Source organism: Coregonus lavaretus (assembly GCF_964263955.1).
Source record: "Coregonus lavaretus genome assembly, chromosome: 25".
In the NCBI taxonomy this organism is placed as follows: Eukaryota; Metazoa; Chordata; class Actinopteri; order Salmoniformes; family Salmonidae; genus Coregonus; species Coregonus lavaretus.
Window position 1 is genome coordinate 815,289 of NC_140012.1, and position 13,907 is coordinate 829,195.

The 13,907-nt window shown below is 42.0% G+C and overlaps 1 protein-coding gene across 1 annotated transcript in view; it reads right to left on the reverse strand.

Annotated features, from left to right (window-relative positions):
- The window catches only part of tdrd1 (tudor domain containing 1), a gene marked incomplete at both ends in the record, with an annotated part of 123,204 nt that overhangs the window by 88,126 nt on the left and 21,171 nt on the right, over positions 1-13,907 (reverse strand). Inside the window, 3 exons of the mRNA XM_084141431.1 lie at positions 8,367-8,543; positions 8,741-8,824; positions 10,796-11,012. Of these exons, the coding sequence (XP_083997557.1) occupies positions 8,367-8,543; positions 8,741-8,824; positions 10,796-11,012 (478 nt within the window). The remainder of the gene's footprint in view (positions 1-8,366; positions 8,544-8,740; positions 8,825-10,795; positions 11,013-13,907) is intronic.

The window sequence follows — 13,907 nt, forward strand, 5'->3', positions numbered from 1 at the left end:
GCCCTCCATAACTGGCTACATTACTATTTCAGCTCTGTGGGTGTAACATTTATTGACAATTTTGATATCTTCTGGAAACAAAGCTCGTTTTATAAGGATGATGGGATCCACCCAAATCATTTGGGTTCCTGGATCCTTTCACAGCAATATAAGGCTGCGCTGAGACAATGACTTATCAATGACCCAAGCCCAGATAAATTAATCCCTACCATTGTGTTGCTGAGTTGACATAATGCTTCCGCAAATGTCCATTATCCCATTGAAGTTGGTAGACACAATGTAGGTAACCTAATGAATGTCCCTCTAACTGCCCTGAATGCCTCTGCTGATCCTATTGTATGCAGGAATCATGTCCCTATGAACAAGAGTTTTACTGTTAGCACTGAGGCAGTGTGCCCTACTAGGAAGTCCACTGTGTGCAGCTCACCCTACACGAACATAAATAACATGAGCATTCCTACTTCTGCTAAGCTTCCCAGTAAAGCAATGAAAACAATCAAGCATCCCAGAAAAGTGCTAAAAATAGCCTACGTTAACATATGTAGCTTAAGAAACAAGGTTCATGAAATCAATAATTTGCTAGTAACAGATGACATTCATATTCTGACAATCTCTGAAACTCACTTAGATAATACCTTTGATGATACAGTGGCAGAAACAAATGGTTATAACATCAGAAATGACAAAGGTGGTGTTGCTGTCTATATTCAGAACCACATTCCTGTAAAGCTGAGAGAGGATCTCATGTTAAATGCTGTTGAAGTAATATGGATACAGGGTCATCTGCCTCACCAAAAGCCCATTCTTGTGGGAAGCTGCTATAGACCACCAAGTGCTAACATTCAGTATCTGGATGACGTGAGAAATGCTTGATAATGTATGTGATATCAACAGAAAGGTATATTTTCTGGGTGATTTAAATATTGACTCGCTTTCGTCAAGCTGCCCACTCAAGAAAAATATTCAAACTGTAACCAGTGACAGCAACCTGGTTCAGGTTATCAGTCAACCTACCAGGGTAGTTACAAACAGCACAGGAATGAAATCATCAACATGTATTGTTCACATCTTTACTAATATTGCAGAAATGTGCTTTAAAGCAGTATCGAAACCCATTGGATGTAGTGATCACAATATAGTAGCCATATTTAGGAAAACTAAAGTTCCAAAGGCTGGGCCTAATATAGTGTATAAGAGGTCATACAATACGTTTTGTAGTGATTGCTATGTTGTTGATGTAAAGAATATTTGTTGGTCTATGGTGTATAATGAGGAGAAAGCAGACGCTGCACTTGACACATTTATGAAAATGCTTATTCCAGTTAAAACTGTTAAATCCCAGTGGATTGATGAGGAATTTAAAAATTGTATGGTTGAGCGGGATGAGGCAAAAGGAATGGCAAATAAGTCTGGCTGCACAACCGAAAACATACTGCAAATTGAGAAATCATGTGACTAAATTGAATAAAAAAGACAAAGAAACTACACTATGAAAAATATAAATTATATAAAGAATGATAGCTTTGGAGCACCTTAAATGAAATGTTGGGCAACAAGGCAAACTTAGCTCCATCATTCATTAAATCAGATGGCTCACTCATAACAAATCCCACTGATTTTGCCAATTACTTTAATGATTTTTTCATTGTTAAGATCAGCAAACTTAGGCATGCCAGCAACAAACGCAGACAATATATATCCAAGTATAACTGATCAAATATTGAAAAGACAAGCATTGTAATTTTTAATTCCGTAAAGTGAGTGTGGAAGAGGTGAAAAATGATTGTTGTCTATCAACAATGAAAAGCCACCGGCGTCTGACAACTTGGATGGAAAATTACTGAGGATAATGTGGACGTTATTGCCAATCCTTCAATCTAAGCCTACTATAAAGTGTGTGCCCTCAGGCCTGGAGGGAAGCAAAAGTAATTTCGCTACCCAACAATAGTAAAGCCCCCATTACTGGTTCAAATAGCTGACAAAATCAGCCTGTTACCCTAGTAAACTTTAGGAGAAATTGTGATTGTTTACAGTAAAATAGCATTGTATCGGGTCAAACTGACAACAGACTTTCAGCAAGCATATAGGGAAGGACATTCAACAAGCACAGCACTTGCACAAATGACTGATGATTGGCTGAGAGAAATTGATGATAAAAAGATTGTGGGAGCTGTTTTGTTAGACTTCAGTGCGGCTTTTGACATTATTAATCATAGTCCGCTGACGTAGAAACTTGTGTTATGGCTTTACACCCCCTGCTATATTGTGGATAAAGTTACCTGTATAACAGAACACAGAGGGTGTTCTTTAATGGAAACCTCTTCAACATAATCAAGGTAGAATCAGGAATTGCACAGGGCAGCTGTCTAGGCTTTTTTTCCAATGACATGCGTAAGGTAAAGCCAGTGTGGCTGTGTATGCAGATGACTCAACACTGTACAGTTCAGCTACTACAGCGAGTGAAATCAATGCAACACTTAAAGAGATGCAGTTAGTTTCAGAATGGGTGGCAAGGAATAAGTTAGTCCTAAATATAAAAAAAATAGTCATTCACAAAACCCTAGACCTCGACTAAAACTTGTAATAAATGGTGTGGAAATTGAGCAAGTTGAGGTGACTAAACTGCTTGGAGTAACCTGGATTGTAAACTGTCATGGTCAAAACATGTTGATACAACAGTAGATAAGATGGGGAGAAGTCTGGCCATAATAAAAGCGCTGCTCTGCCTTTTTAACAACACTATCAACAAGGCAGGTCCTACCGGCTCTAGTTTTGTCACACCTGGACTACTATTCAGTCGTGTGGTCAGGTGGCGCAAAGAGGGACCTCGGAAAATTAAAATTGCCTCAGAACAGGGCAGCACGGCTGGCCTTTAAATGTACATGAAGAGCTAACAATAATACGCATGTAAATCTCTCAAATCAAATTGTATTTGTCACATGCACCGAATACAACTGGTGTAGACCTTGCCGTGAAATGCTTACTTACAAGCCCTTAACCAACAAATGCAGTTCAAGAAATAGAGTTAAAAAAGATTTACTAAATAAACTAAAGTAAAAGATAAAATAAAAAGTAACACAATAAAATAACAATAACAAGGCTATATACAGGTGGTGCCAGTACCGAGTCAATGTGCGGGGGTACAGGTTAGTCGAGGTAATTTGTACATGTAGGTAGTGGTAAAGTGACTATGCATACATAATAAACCAGCGAGTTGCAGCAGTGTAAAAATGGGGGGGGGGTGGGTCAATGTAAATAGTCTGGGTGGCCATTTCATTAATTGTTCAGCAGTCTTATGGCTTGGGGTTAGAAGCTGTTAAGGAGCCTTTTGGACCTAGACTTGGCGCTCCGGTACCGCTTGCCGTGCAGTAGCAGAGAGAACAGTCTAGGACTTGGGTGACTGGAGTCTGACAATTTTTGGGGCCTTCTTCTGACACCGCCTAATATATAGGTCCTGTTTGGCAGGAAGCTTGGCCCCAATGTAGCACCTTACGGTCGGATGCTGAGCAGTTGCCATACCAGGCTGTGATGCAACACCAACGAACTTGAAACTCTCGACCCGCTCCACTACAGCCCCGTCGATGTTAATGGGGGCCTGTTCGGCCCGCCTTTTCCTGTAGTCCACGATCAGCTCCATTGTCTTGCTCACATTGAGGGAGAGGTTGTTATCCTGGCACCACACTGCCAGGTCTCTGACCTCCTCCCTATAGGCTGTCTCATCATTGTCGGTGATCAGGCCTACCACTGTTGAGTCGTCAGCAAACTTAATTATGGTGTTGGAGTCGTGCCTGGCCATGCAGTCATGGGTGAACAGGGAGTACAGGAGGGAACTAAGCACGCACCCCTGAGGGGCCCCAGTGTTGAGGATCAGCGTGGCAGATGTGTTACCTACCCTTACCACCTGGGGGCGGCCCGTCAGGAAGTTCAGATCCAGTTGCAGAGGGAGGTGTTTAGTCCCAGGGTCATTAGCTTAGTGATGAGCTTTCTGGGCACTATGGTGTTGAATGCTGAGCTGTAGTTAATGAATAGCATTCTCACATAGGTGTTCCTGTTGTCCAGGTGGGAAAGTGCAGTGTGGAGTGCGATGGAGTTCGCGTTATCTGTGGATCTGTTGGGGAGGTATGCAAATTGGAGTGGGTCTAGGCTTTCTGAGATGATGGTGTTGATGTGAGCCATTAACAGCCTTTCAAAGCACTTCATGGCTACCGACATGAGTGCTACGGGGCGGTAGCCATTTAGGCAGGTTACCTTAGCTTTCTACGGCACAGGGACTACTATGGTGGTCTGCTTCAAACATGTAGGTATCACAGACTCGGTCAGGGAGAGGTTGATAATGGCAATGAAGACATTTGCCAGCTGGTCCGCGCATGCTCGGAGTACACGTCCTAGTAATCCGTCTGGCCCCTCAGCTAGGGCTGTTGCGGTGACCGTATTTCCGGTCACGAGTCATGAAGGCAGTCAAATACCACATGACCGTTTAGTCATGGTAATTAGGATTCTCCAAGCTCTGATGCTGCTGCTGGTTATTAGTAGCCTACCAAACTTGCTAACTGCCTGGTACTCAGCAATCTATTGTCCCTCTAAATCACTCTGACATCAAGGCAAATGTAATTGAAAATCTAATCAAACACTTCATGAGAGCCCATGAGCTCATGTTGCGCAACATTTCAGTGATGGCCGCTAATAAAAAGAGGATCCCATCAGCTTTCTATAGGCTAGGCCTACTATATTTATTTCTCAACTTTCCTAATATTAAGCACATTGCTTCTCTTTACAACAAGAGTATAGCCTACCTGGCTGGCATGAAAATAACCCACGGGGAAAAGCAAGCTTTTGAACGGTAGTGTATATGATATATTTTTTCCCACTGCCCCCGTTTCGATACGAGTGCATGATAATGGTCCATTCTAAATCAAAATGAATTTCACACAAATATTATTTAGTATATTTAAAGACAAGTTTAAATCAAGAATAGGCTGAGGGTGACAATATTAGCCTATCACTTGTGAAGTAAATATTATCACTTGTGAATGATGGCCAGCATAAGGAACAATGCCTTTTTTTTGCGACTTTTTCGAATCATAGTCGCACACCTCATGTAGCATAGCCCATAGGCCTATATGTTTTAATAAGGTTTGTATCACAACTAAAGTGGCCAAATAACTTCTTAAAATTAAGCACATTAATCTGCTTTACAAGGGGTGTAGAGCCTAACTGGCATACATAAGCAGGGCGTGAGTTATAGCCTACTGCCATGTGCACATTGCTGCGCTTATAATGTGAAGAAATAGCCTAATAGTTTATCAACATTTTAAGCTAAACGTTCTAATCTGTTGCGTCAGCCACATTGCATAAAAAAGTTTTTTGATGCTAGCGGTTGTATTAATTTGGTCATTTGGGATCTATCACATCACACAACTGTCCCAGACTATGTTCGGAATATTTATTTCTCGCACAGTATAGGTCAGACTTTTGTAGTATGGGGGATAGTAGATTGACATAAGCTAGTGCTTTTGCTGTTTGTTAGACCTACTTGTTGGCTGACGGAAAGTAAATGTGGACAGTTCTTCCAATATCTTCAATATGCACCTCGGAATTGGATAAGGATGCGCGCAGTTGCGTCCCCGATGTGTCAGTCTTCACTTGTAGCCTGTGAGAAAGACCTGATCACGTGATGGAGAGCCATGTGAGTGAGAGACGCTTCGGATTGTGCAGCACACTCAGGGAGAAGGGCACACCGCAGCACTCCGGGCCGCAAAAGGCATGGATTGTTTTAGGGTGCATTACGGCCACAAAAGGGATGCCGCCGTGAAATTCGAGTTTGTCAAATTGTGAATGAGAGACTATTGGAGTGTGTACAGCCTGCGCAAAAAAACAAAGCAGAGCTCATGCCTTCCAAGCGACTTTTTTCAAATCATCATTAGTCTCATCATGCAGCCTTACAATATATTAAAAATCAAAACATATAGCCCAACATGTAGAGCAACTGAAGTTACATTAATAACTAAATTAAGCATATAGGAGTACCTATTTCATTGTTAACCACAACACAGAATAGCAGCATGTGCGCATATTTATATTTTATTCAGCTTTGTTCAATTGTATTCTTCATACTATAAAATAATGCCAAGGAATAACAAGCAAAGCTTGTCTGCTAAATGAACTAGTGTAGCCCACAGCCATTTGGCATAGCCACATCAGGACCTAACATAAGGACAACTCGGAGTATGCTATTATTTTCTTCTGAAATAGACCTTTTCTTCATATCATGCTTCTTTAGACTGGTCTAAAATAAATAATGGATTTATTGTGAAGGAGTAGGCTATATTACATGGATCTATTAGACTTTTTAAAATGACTTGTAGGCTGTGTGTGGAAGCCAGGAGATGATAAATGTGTTTATGTTAATTAACGGTCAATTACCGAGAGACTGACAGATATTTACTTGACAATCACCGGCTGACATAATTTTGTGAATGTTGCACTGTTTAAAGTTCTTGCTCCCATCGGCTACGGAGAGCGTGATCACAGTCGTCTGGAACAGCTGGCGCTCTCAAGCATGCGTTGCTTGCCTCCAAGCGAGCATAAAAAGGCATTTAGCTCGTCTGGTAGGCTCGCGTCACTGGGCAGCTCGCGGCTGGGTTTCCCTTTGTAGTCCGTAATAGTTTACAAGCCCTGCCACATCTGACGAACATCAGAGCCGGTGTAGTAGGATTCAATCTTAGTCATGTATTGACGCTTTGCCGGTTTGATGGTTCGTCTGAGGGCATAGCGGTATTTCTTATAAGAGTCCGGATTAGTGTCCCGCTCCATGAAAGAGGCAGCTCTAGCCTTTAGCTCGGTGCGGATGTTGCCTGTAATCCATGGCTTCTGGTTGGGATATGTACGTACGGTCACTGTGGGCACGACGTCGTCGATGCATTTATTGATGAAGCAGGTGACTGAGGTGATATACTCCTCAATGCCATAGGATGAATCCCGGAACATAATCCAGTCTGTGCTAGCAAAACATCTGACCACTTCCGTATTGAGCGAATCACTGGTACTTCCAGCTTCAGTTTTTGCTTGTAAGCAGGAATCAGAAGGATAGAATTATGGTCAGATTTGCCAAATAGAGGGCGAGGGAGAGCTTTGTATGAGTCTCTGTGTGTGGAGTAAAGGTGGTCTAGAGTTTTTTTCACTCTGGTTTGCACGTGACATGCTGGTAGAATTAGGTAAAACGGATTTAAGTTTGCCTGCATTAAAGTCCCCAGCCACTAGGAGCGCCGCTTCTGGATTAGCATTTTCTTGTTTGCTTATGGCTTTATTCAGCTCGTTGAGTGCGGTCTTAGTACCAGCATCTGTTTGTGGTGGTAAATAGACCGCTATGAATAATGTGGATGAAAACTCTTGGTAGATAGTGTGGTCTACAGCTTATCATGAGGTACTCTACGAGACTTCTTTAATATTAGACATCACGCACCAGCTGTTATTGACAAATAGACACCCACCCCCACCACGTCTTACCAGACATAGCTGCTCTTTCCTGCCGATGCATGGAAAACCCAGCCAGCTCTATATTATCCATGTCGCCTGTTCTCGGGGAAGCAGTATATCCTTCGTGTCGGACTCATTAACGAAAAAATCTTCATCTAGTTCGATGTGAGTAATCGCTGTTTGATGTCCAGAAACTATTTTTCGGTCATAAGAGACGGTAGCAGCAACATTATGTACAAAATAAGCACAGTTGGTTAGGAGCCCGTAAAACAGCAGCCATCCCCTCCGGCGCCATTGTGTAGTCATGGCTCACTACTTGTTTTTGTAAGAAGTGTTGACATGCTGAATGCACAGAGGTGTCTGTTTAAACTACTAGCACACAGCTTGGACACCCATGCATACACCACAAGACATGCCACCAAAGGTATCTTCACAATCCCTAAGTCAAGAACAGACTATGGGTGGCGCACAGTACTACATAGAGCCATGGCTACATGAAACACTATTCCACATCAGGTTACTGATGCAAGCAGTAGAATCAGATTTTTTAAAAATAGAGATCAAATTACACCTTATGGAACAGCAGGGACTGTGAAGAGACACACACAAATTATAAGACATGCACTCTACCCATACGTACACATGGATTTTGTATTGTAGACATGTGATAGTATAGTAGTGGCCTGAGGGCACACACTTAATGTGTTGTGAAAAGTGTTATGAAATGTAATGTCATGTAATATTTTAAATTGTATATAACTGCCTTAATGTTGCTGGACCCCAGGAAGAGTAGCTGCTGCCTTGGTAGCAGCTAATGGGGATCCTTAATAAATACAAATAAAGAAATGTATCAAAAGAGTATTGATGGGTTGTCAATAGGTTGTACTCACTGGCGTTGTCCAGTTTCTGACAGATGATGTCATAAGGCGACTGCAGGTGCGTCACCATGGCAGCGAAGGTGTCTCCCAGTCCCTGGGTCAGAGGGTCAGGTGGCTGTGCCTCCATGTTCTCGTTCTTACCCCCCGACTGGCGGCGGAAGTTTTCCAGGGAGGCACTCACCAGGGAGTCTGGAGCAGAGGGGAGCAGAGCGGGACCAACTACTGGATATTAGAACAAACTGGAGTAAACCTTTACCTTGTAGTATAAGACAACACATTTCAGCTGGAATTTGAATCAGAATGTACCAGAATCCAATTATTATTATGGAACTTTGAAAAACAAGTGTTGCAAAATGGTGACACAAAATAAAATTGACAGTGCTCACCAATGTCCTGTTCTGTGAGCTTCTTATTGACTACCTCCCTCACAGCGTAACCTTGGTCAATGAGGAAGGTGCTCAGCTGTTTGCCTGTCAGAGAAAGATATGGTGTTTACATGGCAGACATGAAGACAGACATCGTGAAAAGCACTTCAATAGTCATACAAAGGACATTTATTTTAAAAAGAGGACAATGAAGGCTATGGAGTATGGTTTACTATGTTATGGTGTTAAAGTTAGTTAAGGTTTCAGTGACACAAACATAACAAAAAAATAAAGATGCAAAGATTCATGCAAAGACATCTATATACACTACCGTTCAAAAGATTGAGATCACTTAGAAACGCCCTTGTTTTCGAAAGAAAAGCAATTTTTTTGTCCATTCAAATAACATCAAATTGATCAGAAATACAGTGTAGACATTGTTAATGTTGTAAATGGCTATTGTAGCTGGAAATGGCTGATTTTTAATGGAATATCTACATAAGCGTAGAGGCCCATTATCAGCAACCATCAGTCCTGTGTTCCAATGGCACGTTGTGTTTGCTAATCCAAGTTGATCATTTTAAAAAGGCTAATTGATCATTAGAAAACCCTTTTGCAATAATGTTAGCACAGCTGAAAACTGTTGTGCTGATTAAAGAAGCAATGAAACTGGCCTTCTTGAGACTAGTTGAGTATCCGGAGCATCAACAATTGTGGGTTCGATTACAGGCTCAAAATGGCCAGAAACAAATAACTTTCTTCTGAAAATTGTCAGTCTATTCTTGTTCTGAGAAATGAAGGACTTTCCATGCGAGAAACTGCCAAGAAACTGAAGATCTCGTACAACGCTGTGTACTACTCCCTTCACAGCACAGCGCAAACTGGTGCAAACCAGAATAGAAAGAGGCGTGGGAGGCCCCGGTGCACAACTGAGCAAGAGGACAGTTTGAGAAACAGACGCCTCACAGGTCCTCAACTGGCAGCTTCATTAAATAGTACCCGCAAAACACCAGTCTCAATGTCAACAGTGATGAGGCGACTCCGGGATGCTCATCTTCTAGGCAGAGTTGCAAAGAAAAAGCCATATATCAGACCGGCCAATAAAAAGAAAAGTTTAAGATGGGCAAAAGAACACAGACACTGGACAGAGGAAGAAAGTGTTATGGAAAGACGAATTGAAGTTTGAGGTGTTCGGATCACAAAGAAGAACATTTGTGAGACGCAGACCAACTGAAAAGATGCTGGAGGAGTGCTTGATGCCAACTGTCAAGCATGGTGGAGGCAATGTGATGGTCTGGGGGTGCTTTGGTGGTGGTAAAGTGGGAGATATGTACAGGGTAAAAGGGATCTTGAAGAAGGAAGGCTATCACTCCATTTTGCAATGCCATGCCCTGTGGACAGAGCTTGATTGGAGCCAATTTCCTCCTACAACAGGACAATGACCCAAAGCACATCTCCAAACTATGCAATAACTATTTAGGGAAGAAGCAGTCAGTTGGTATTCTGTCTATAATGGAGTGGCCAGCACAGTCACCGGATCTTAACCATATTGAGCTGTTGTGGGAGCAGCTTGACCGTATGGTACGTAAGAAGTGTCCATCAAGCCAATCCAACTTGTGGGAGGTGCTTCAGTAAGCATGGGGTGAAATCTCTTCAGATTACCTCAACAAATTGACAACTAGAATGCCTAAGGTCTGCAAAGCTGTAATTGCTTCAAATGGAGGATTCTTTGACGAAAGCAAAGTTTGAAGGACACTATTACTTATATTAAAAATCATTATTTCTAACCTTGTAAATGACTACATTTCCTATTCATTTTGCTACATTTCCTATTCAAACTAATTTCATGTATGTTTTCATGGAAAACAAAGGAAATGTCTAAGTGACCCTAAACTTTTGAACGGTAGTGTAGTTCAAAGCGACATTTCACAGAAGGACAAATTACTTTACAGCACGATGTATACTGAGAGCTGTACTCTAATAGGAGAGCGCAAAAAGATGCTCAAGGTTCCTAACCCCAATCATGCTTACGCTTATTATGGCAAATTAAATGTGGTGATTAATTCTTTCACCTACTATTATTCACTGTAGCCAACTGATCATTGCCTTCCTGTGATACAGTACCGATAGGAGTCAGTAGGATGTCCACTGCGTAGGTGCGGTTATTCTCCTGTGTGTCCACCACAGTGAGTGTCAGGCTCTTTCCAGCCACCAGCTGTCTCACAGCGATGCAACACTCCCCCATCCAGCTGTCAGTCACCGGTGTTATACCGGCGACGCTGCACTCCATAGCCTGCAAGAAAAAGGTTGTGGTAAATAAACGTGAACAAGTACTATTCATCAAGAATAAATATGCATTTGAAATAAAATAGGGCAGTAAATATTTGGGCCTTGAATGTTACTCCTGGGAAACTGAGGTGAATATGGAGAAAGAAAATTAACTTCCGTGCACAAAATTTAACCTCCATACACTATATATAATAAAGTATGTGGACACCCCTTCAAATTAGTGGATTCGGCTATTTCAGCCACACCCGTTGCTGACAGGTGTATAAAATCGAGCACACAGCAATGCAATCTCCATAGACAAACATTGGCAGTAGAATGGCCTTACTGAAGAGCTCAGTGACTTTCAAAGTGGCACCGTCATAGGATGCCACCTTTCCAACAAGTCAGTTCGTCAAATTTCTGTCCTGCTTCCCCCGTCAACTCTAAGTGCTGATATTGTGAAGTGGAAATGTCTAGGAGTAACAACGGCTCAGCCGTGAAGTGGTAGGCCATACAAGCTCACAGATTGGGAAATCCGAATGCTGAAGCGCATAGCTAGTAAAAATCGTCTGTCCTCGGTTGCAACACATACAGTGGGGAGAACAAGTATTTGATACACTGCCGATTTTGCAGGTTTTCCTACTTACAAAGCATGTAGAGGTTATCATAGGTACACTTCAACTGTGAGAGACGGAATCTAAAACAATAATCCAGAAAATCACATTGTATGATTTTTAAGTAATTAATTTGCATTTTATTGCATGACATACAGTGGGGGAAAAAAGTATTTAGTCAGCCACCAATTGTGCAAGTTCTCCCACTTAAAAAGATGAGAGAGGCCTGTAATTTTCATCATAGGTACACATCAACTATGACAGACAAAATGAGAATTTTTTTCTCCAGAAAATCACATTGTAGGATTTTTAATGAATTTATTTGCAAATTATGGTGGAAAATAAGTATTTGGTCAATAACAAAAGTTTCTCAATACTTTGTTATATACCCTTTGTTGGCAATGACACAGGTCAAACGTTTTCTGTAAGTCCTCACAAGGTTTTCACACACTGTTGCTGGTATTTTGGCCCATTCCTCCATGCAGATCTCCTCTAGAGCAGTGATGTTTTGGGGCTGTCGCTGGGCAACACGGACTTTCAACTCCCTCCAAAGATTTTCTATGGGGTTGAGATCTGGAGACTGGCTAGGCCACTCCAGGACCTTGAAATGCTTCTTACGAAGCCACTCCTTCGTTGCCCGGGCGGTGTGTTTGGGATCATTGTCATGCTGAAAGACCCAGCCACGTTTCATCTTCAATGCCCTTGCTGATGGAAGGAGGTTTTCACTCAAAATCTCACGATACATGGCCCCATTCATTCTTTCCTTTACACGGATCAGTCGTCCTGGTCCCTTTGCAGAAAAACAGCCCCAAAGCATGATGTTTCCACCCCCATGCTTTACAGTAGGTATGGTGTTCTTTGGATGCAACTCAGCATTCTTTGTCCTCCAAACACGACCAGTTGAGTTTTTACCAAAAAGTTATATTTTGGTTTCATCTGACCATATGACATTCTCCCAATCCTCTTCTGGATCATCCAAATGCACTCTAGCAAACTTCAGACGGGCCTGGACATGTACTGGCTTAAGCAGGGGGACACGTCTGGCACTGCAGGATTTGAGTCCCTGGCGGCGTAGTGTGTTACTGATGGTAGGCTTTGTTACTTTGGTCCCAGCTCTCTGCAGGTCATTCACTAGGTCCCCCCCGTGTGGTTCTGGGATTTTTGCTCACCGTTCTTGTGATCATTTTGACCCCACGGGGTGAGATCTTGCGTGGAGCCCCAGATCGAGGGAGATTATCAGTGGTCTTGGATGTCTTCCATTTCCTAATAATTGCTCCCACAGTTGATTTCTTCAAACCAAGCTGCTTACCTATTGCAGATTCAGTCTTCCCAGCCTGGTGCAGGTCTACAATTTTGTTTCTGGTGTCCTTTGACAGCTCTTTGGTCTTGGCCATAGTGGAGTTTGGAGTGTGACTGTTTGAGGTTGTGGACAGGTGTCTTTTATACTGATAACAAGTTCAAACAGGTGCCATTAATACAGGTAACGAGTGGAGGACAGAGGAGCCTCTTAAAGAAGAAGTTACAGGTCTGTGAGAGCCAGAAATCTTGCTTGTTTGTAGGTGACCAAATACTTATTTTCCACCATAATTTGCAAATAAATTCATTAAAAATCCTACAATGTGATTTTCTGGATTTTCTTTTCTCAATTTGTCTGTCATAGTTGACGTGTACCTATGATGAAAATTACAGGCCTCTCTCATCTTTTTAAGTGGGAGAACTTGCACAATTGGTGGCTGACTAAATACTTTTTTTCCCCACTGTAAGTATTTGATCAACTACCAACCAGTAAGAAATCCGGCTCTCACAGACCTATTAGTTTTTATTAAAGAAGCCCTCCTGTTCTCCACTCATTACCTGTATTAACTGCACCTGTTTGAACTCGTTACCTGTATAAAAGACACCTGTCCACACACTCAATCAAACAGACTCCAACCTCTCCACAATGGCCAAGACCAGAGAGCTGTGTAAGGACATCAGGGATAAAATTGTAAACCTGCACAATGCAAGAAATAGACCTCTGAACCTTTCACCTGTTACTACCTGTCAGGGCAAGGAGATTGAGGTTGTAACCTCATATAAATATCTTGGAATTCTAATTGATGACGGCCTCTCTTTTAAATTGCATATTCAACAACTTACAAAAAAATTGAAGCTGAAATTGGGATTTTATTTTAGGAATAAGGCCTGTTTTTCTTTTGAAGCCAGAAGGAGGCTAGTATCAGCTACATTTATGCCTTTACTAGACTATGGGGATATTTTATATATGAATGCTTCCGCTCAGTGTTTGAGATCAATTGACACTCTTT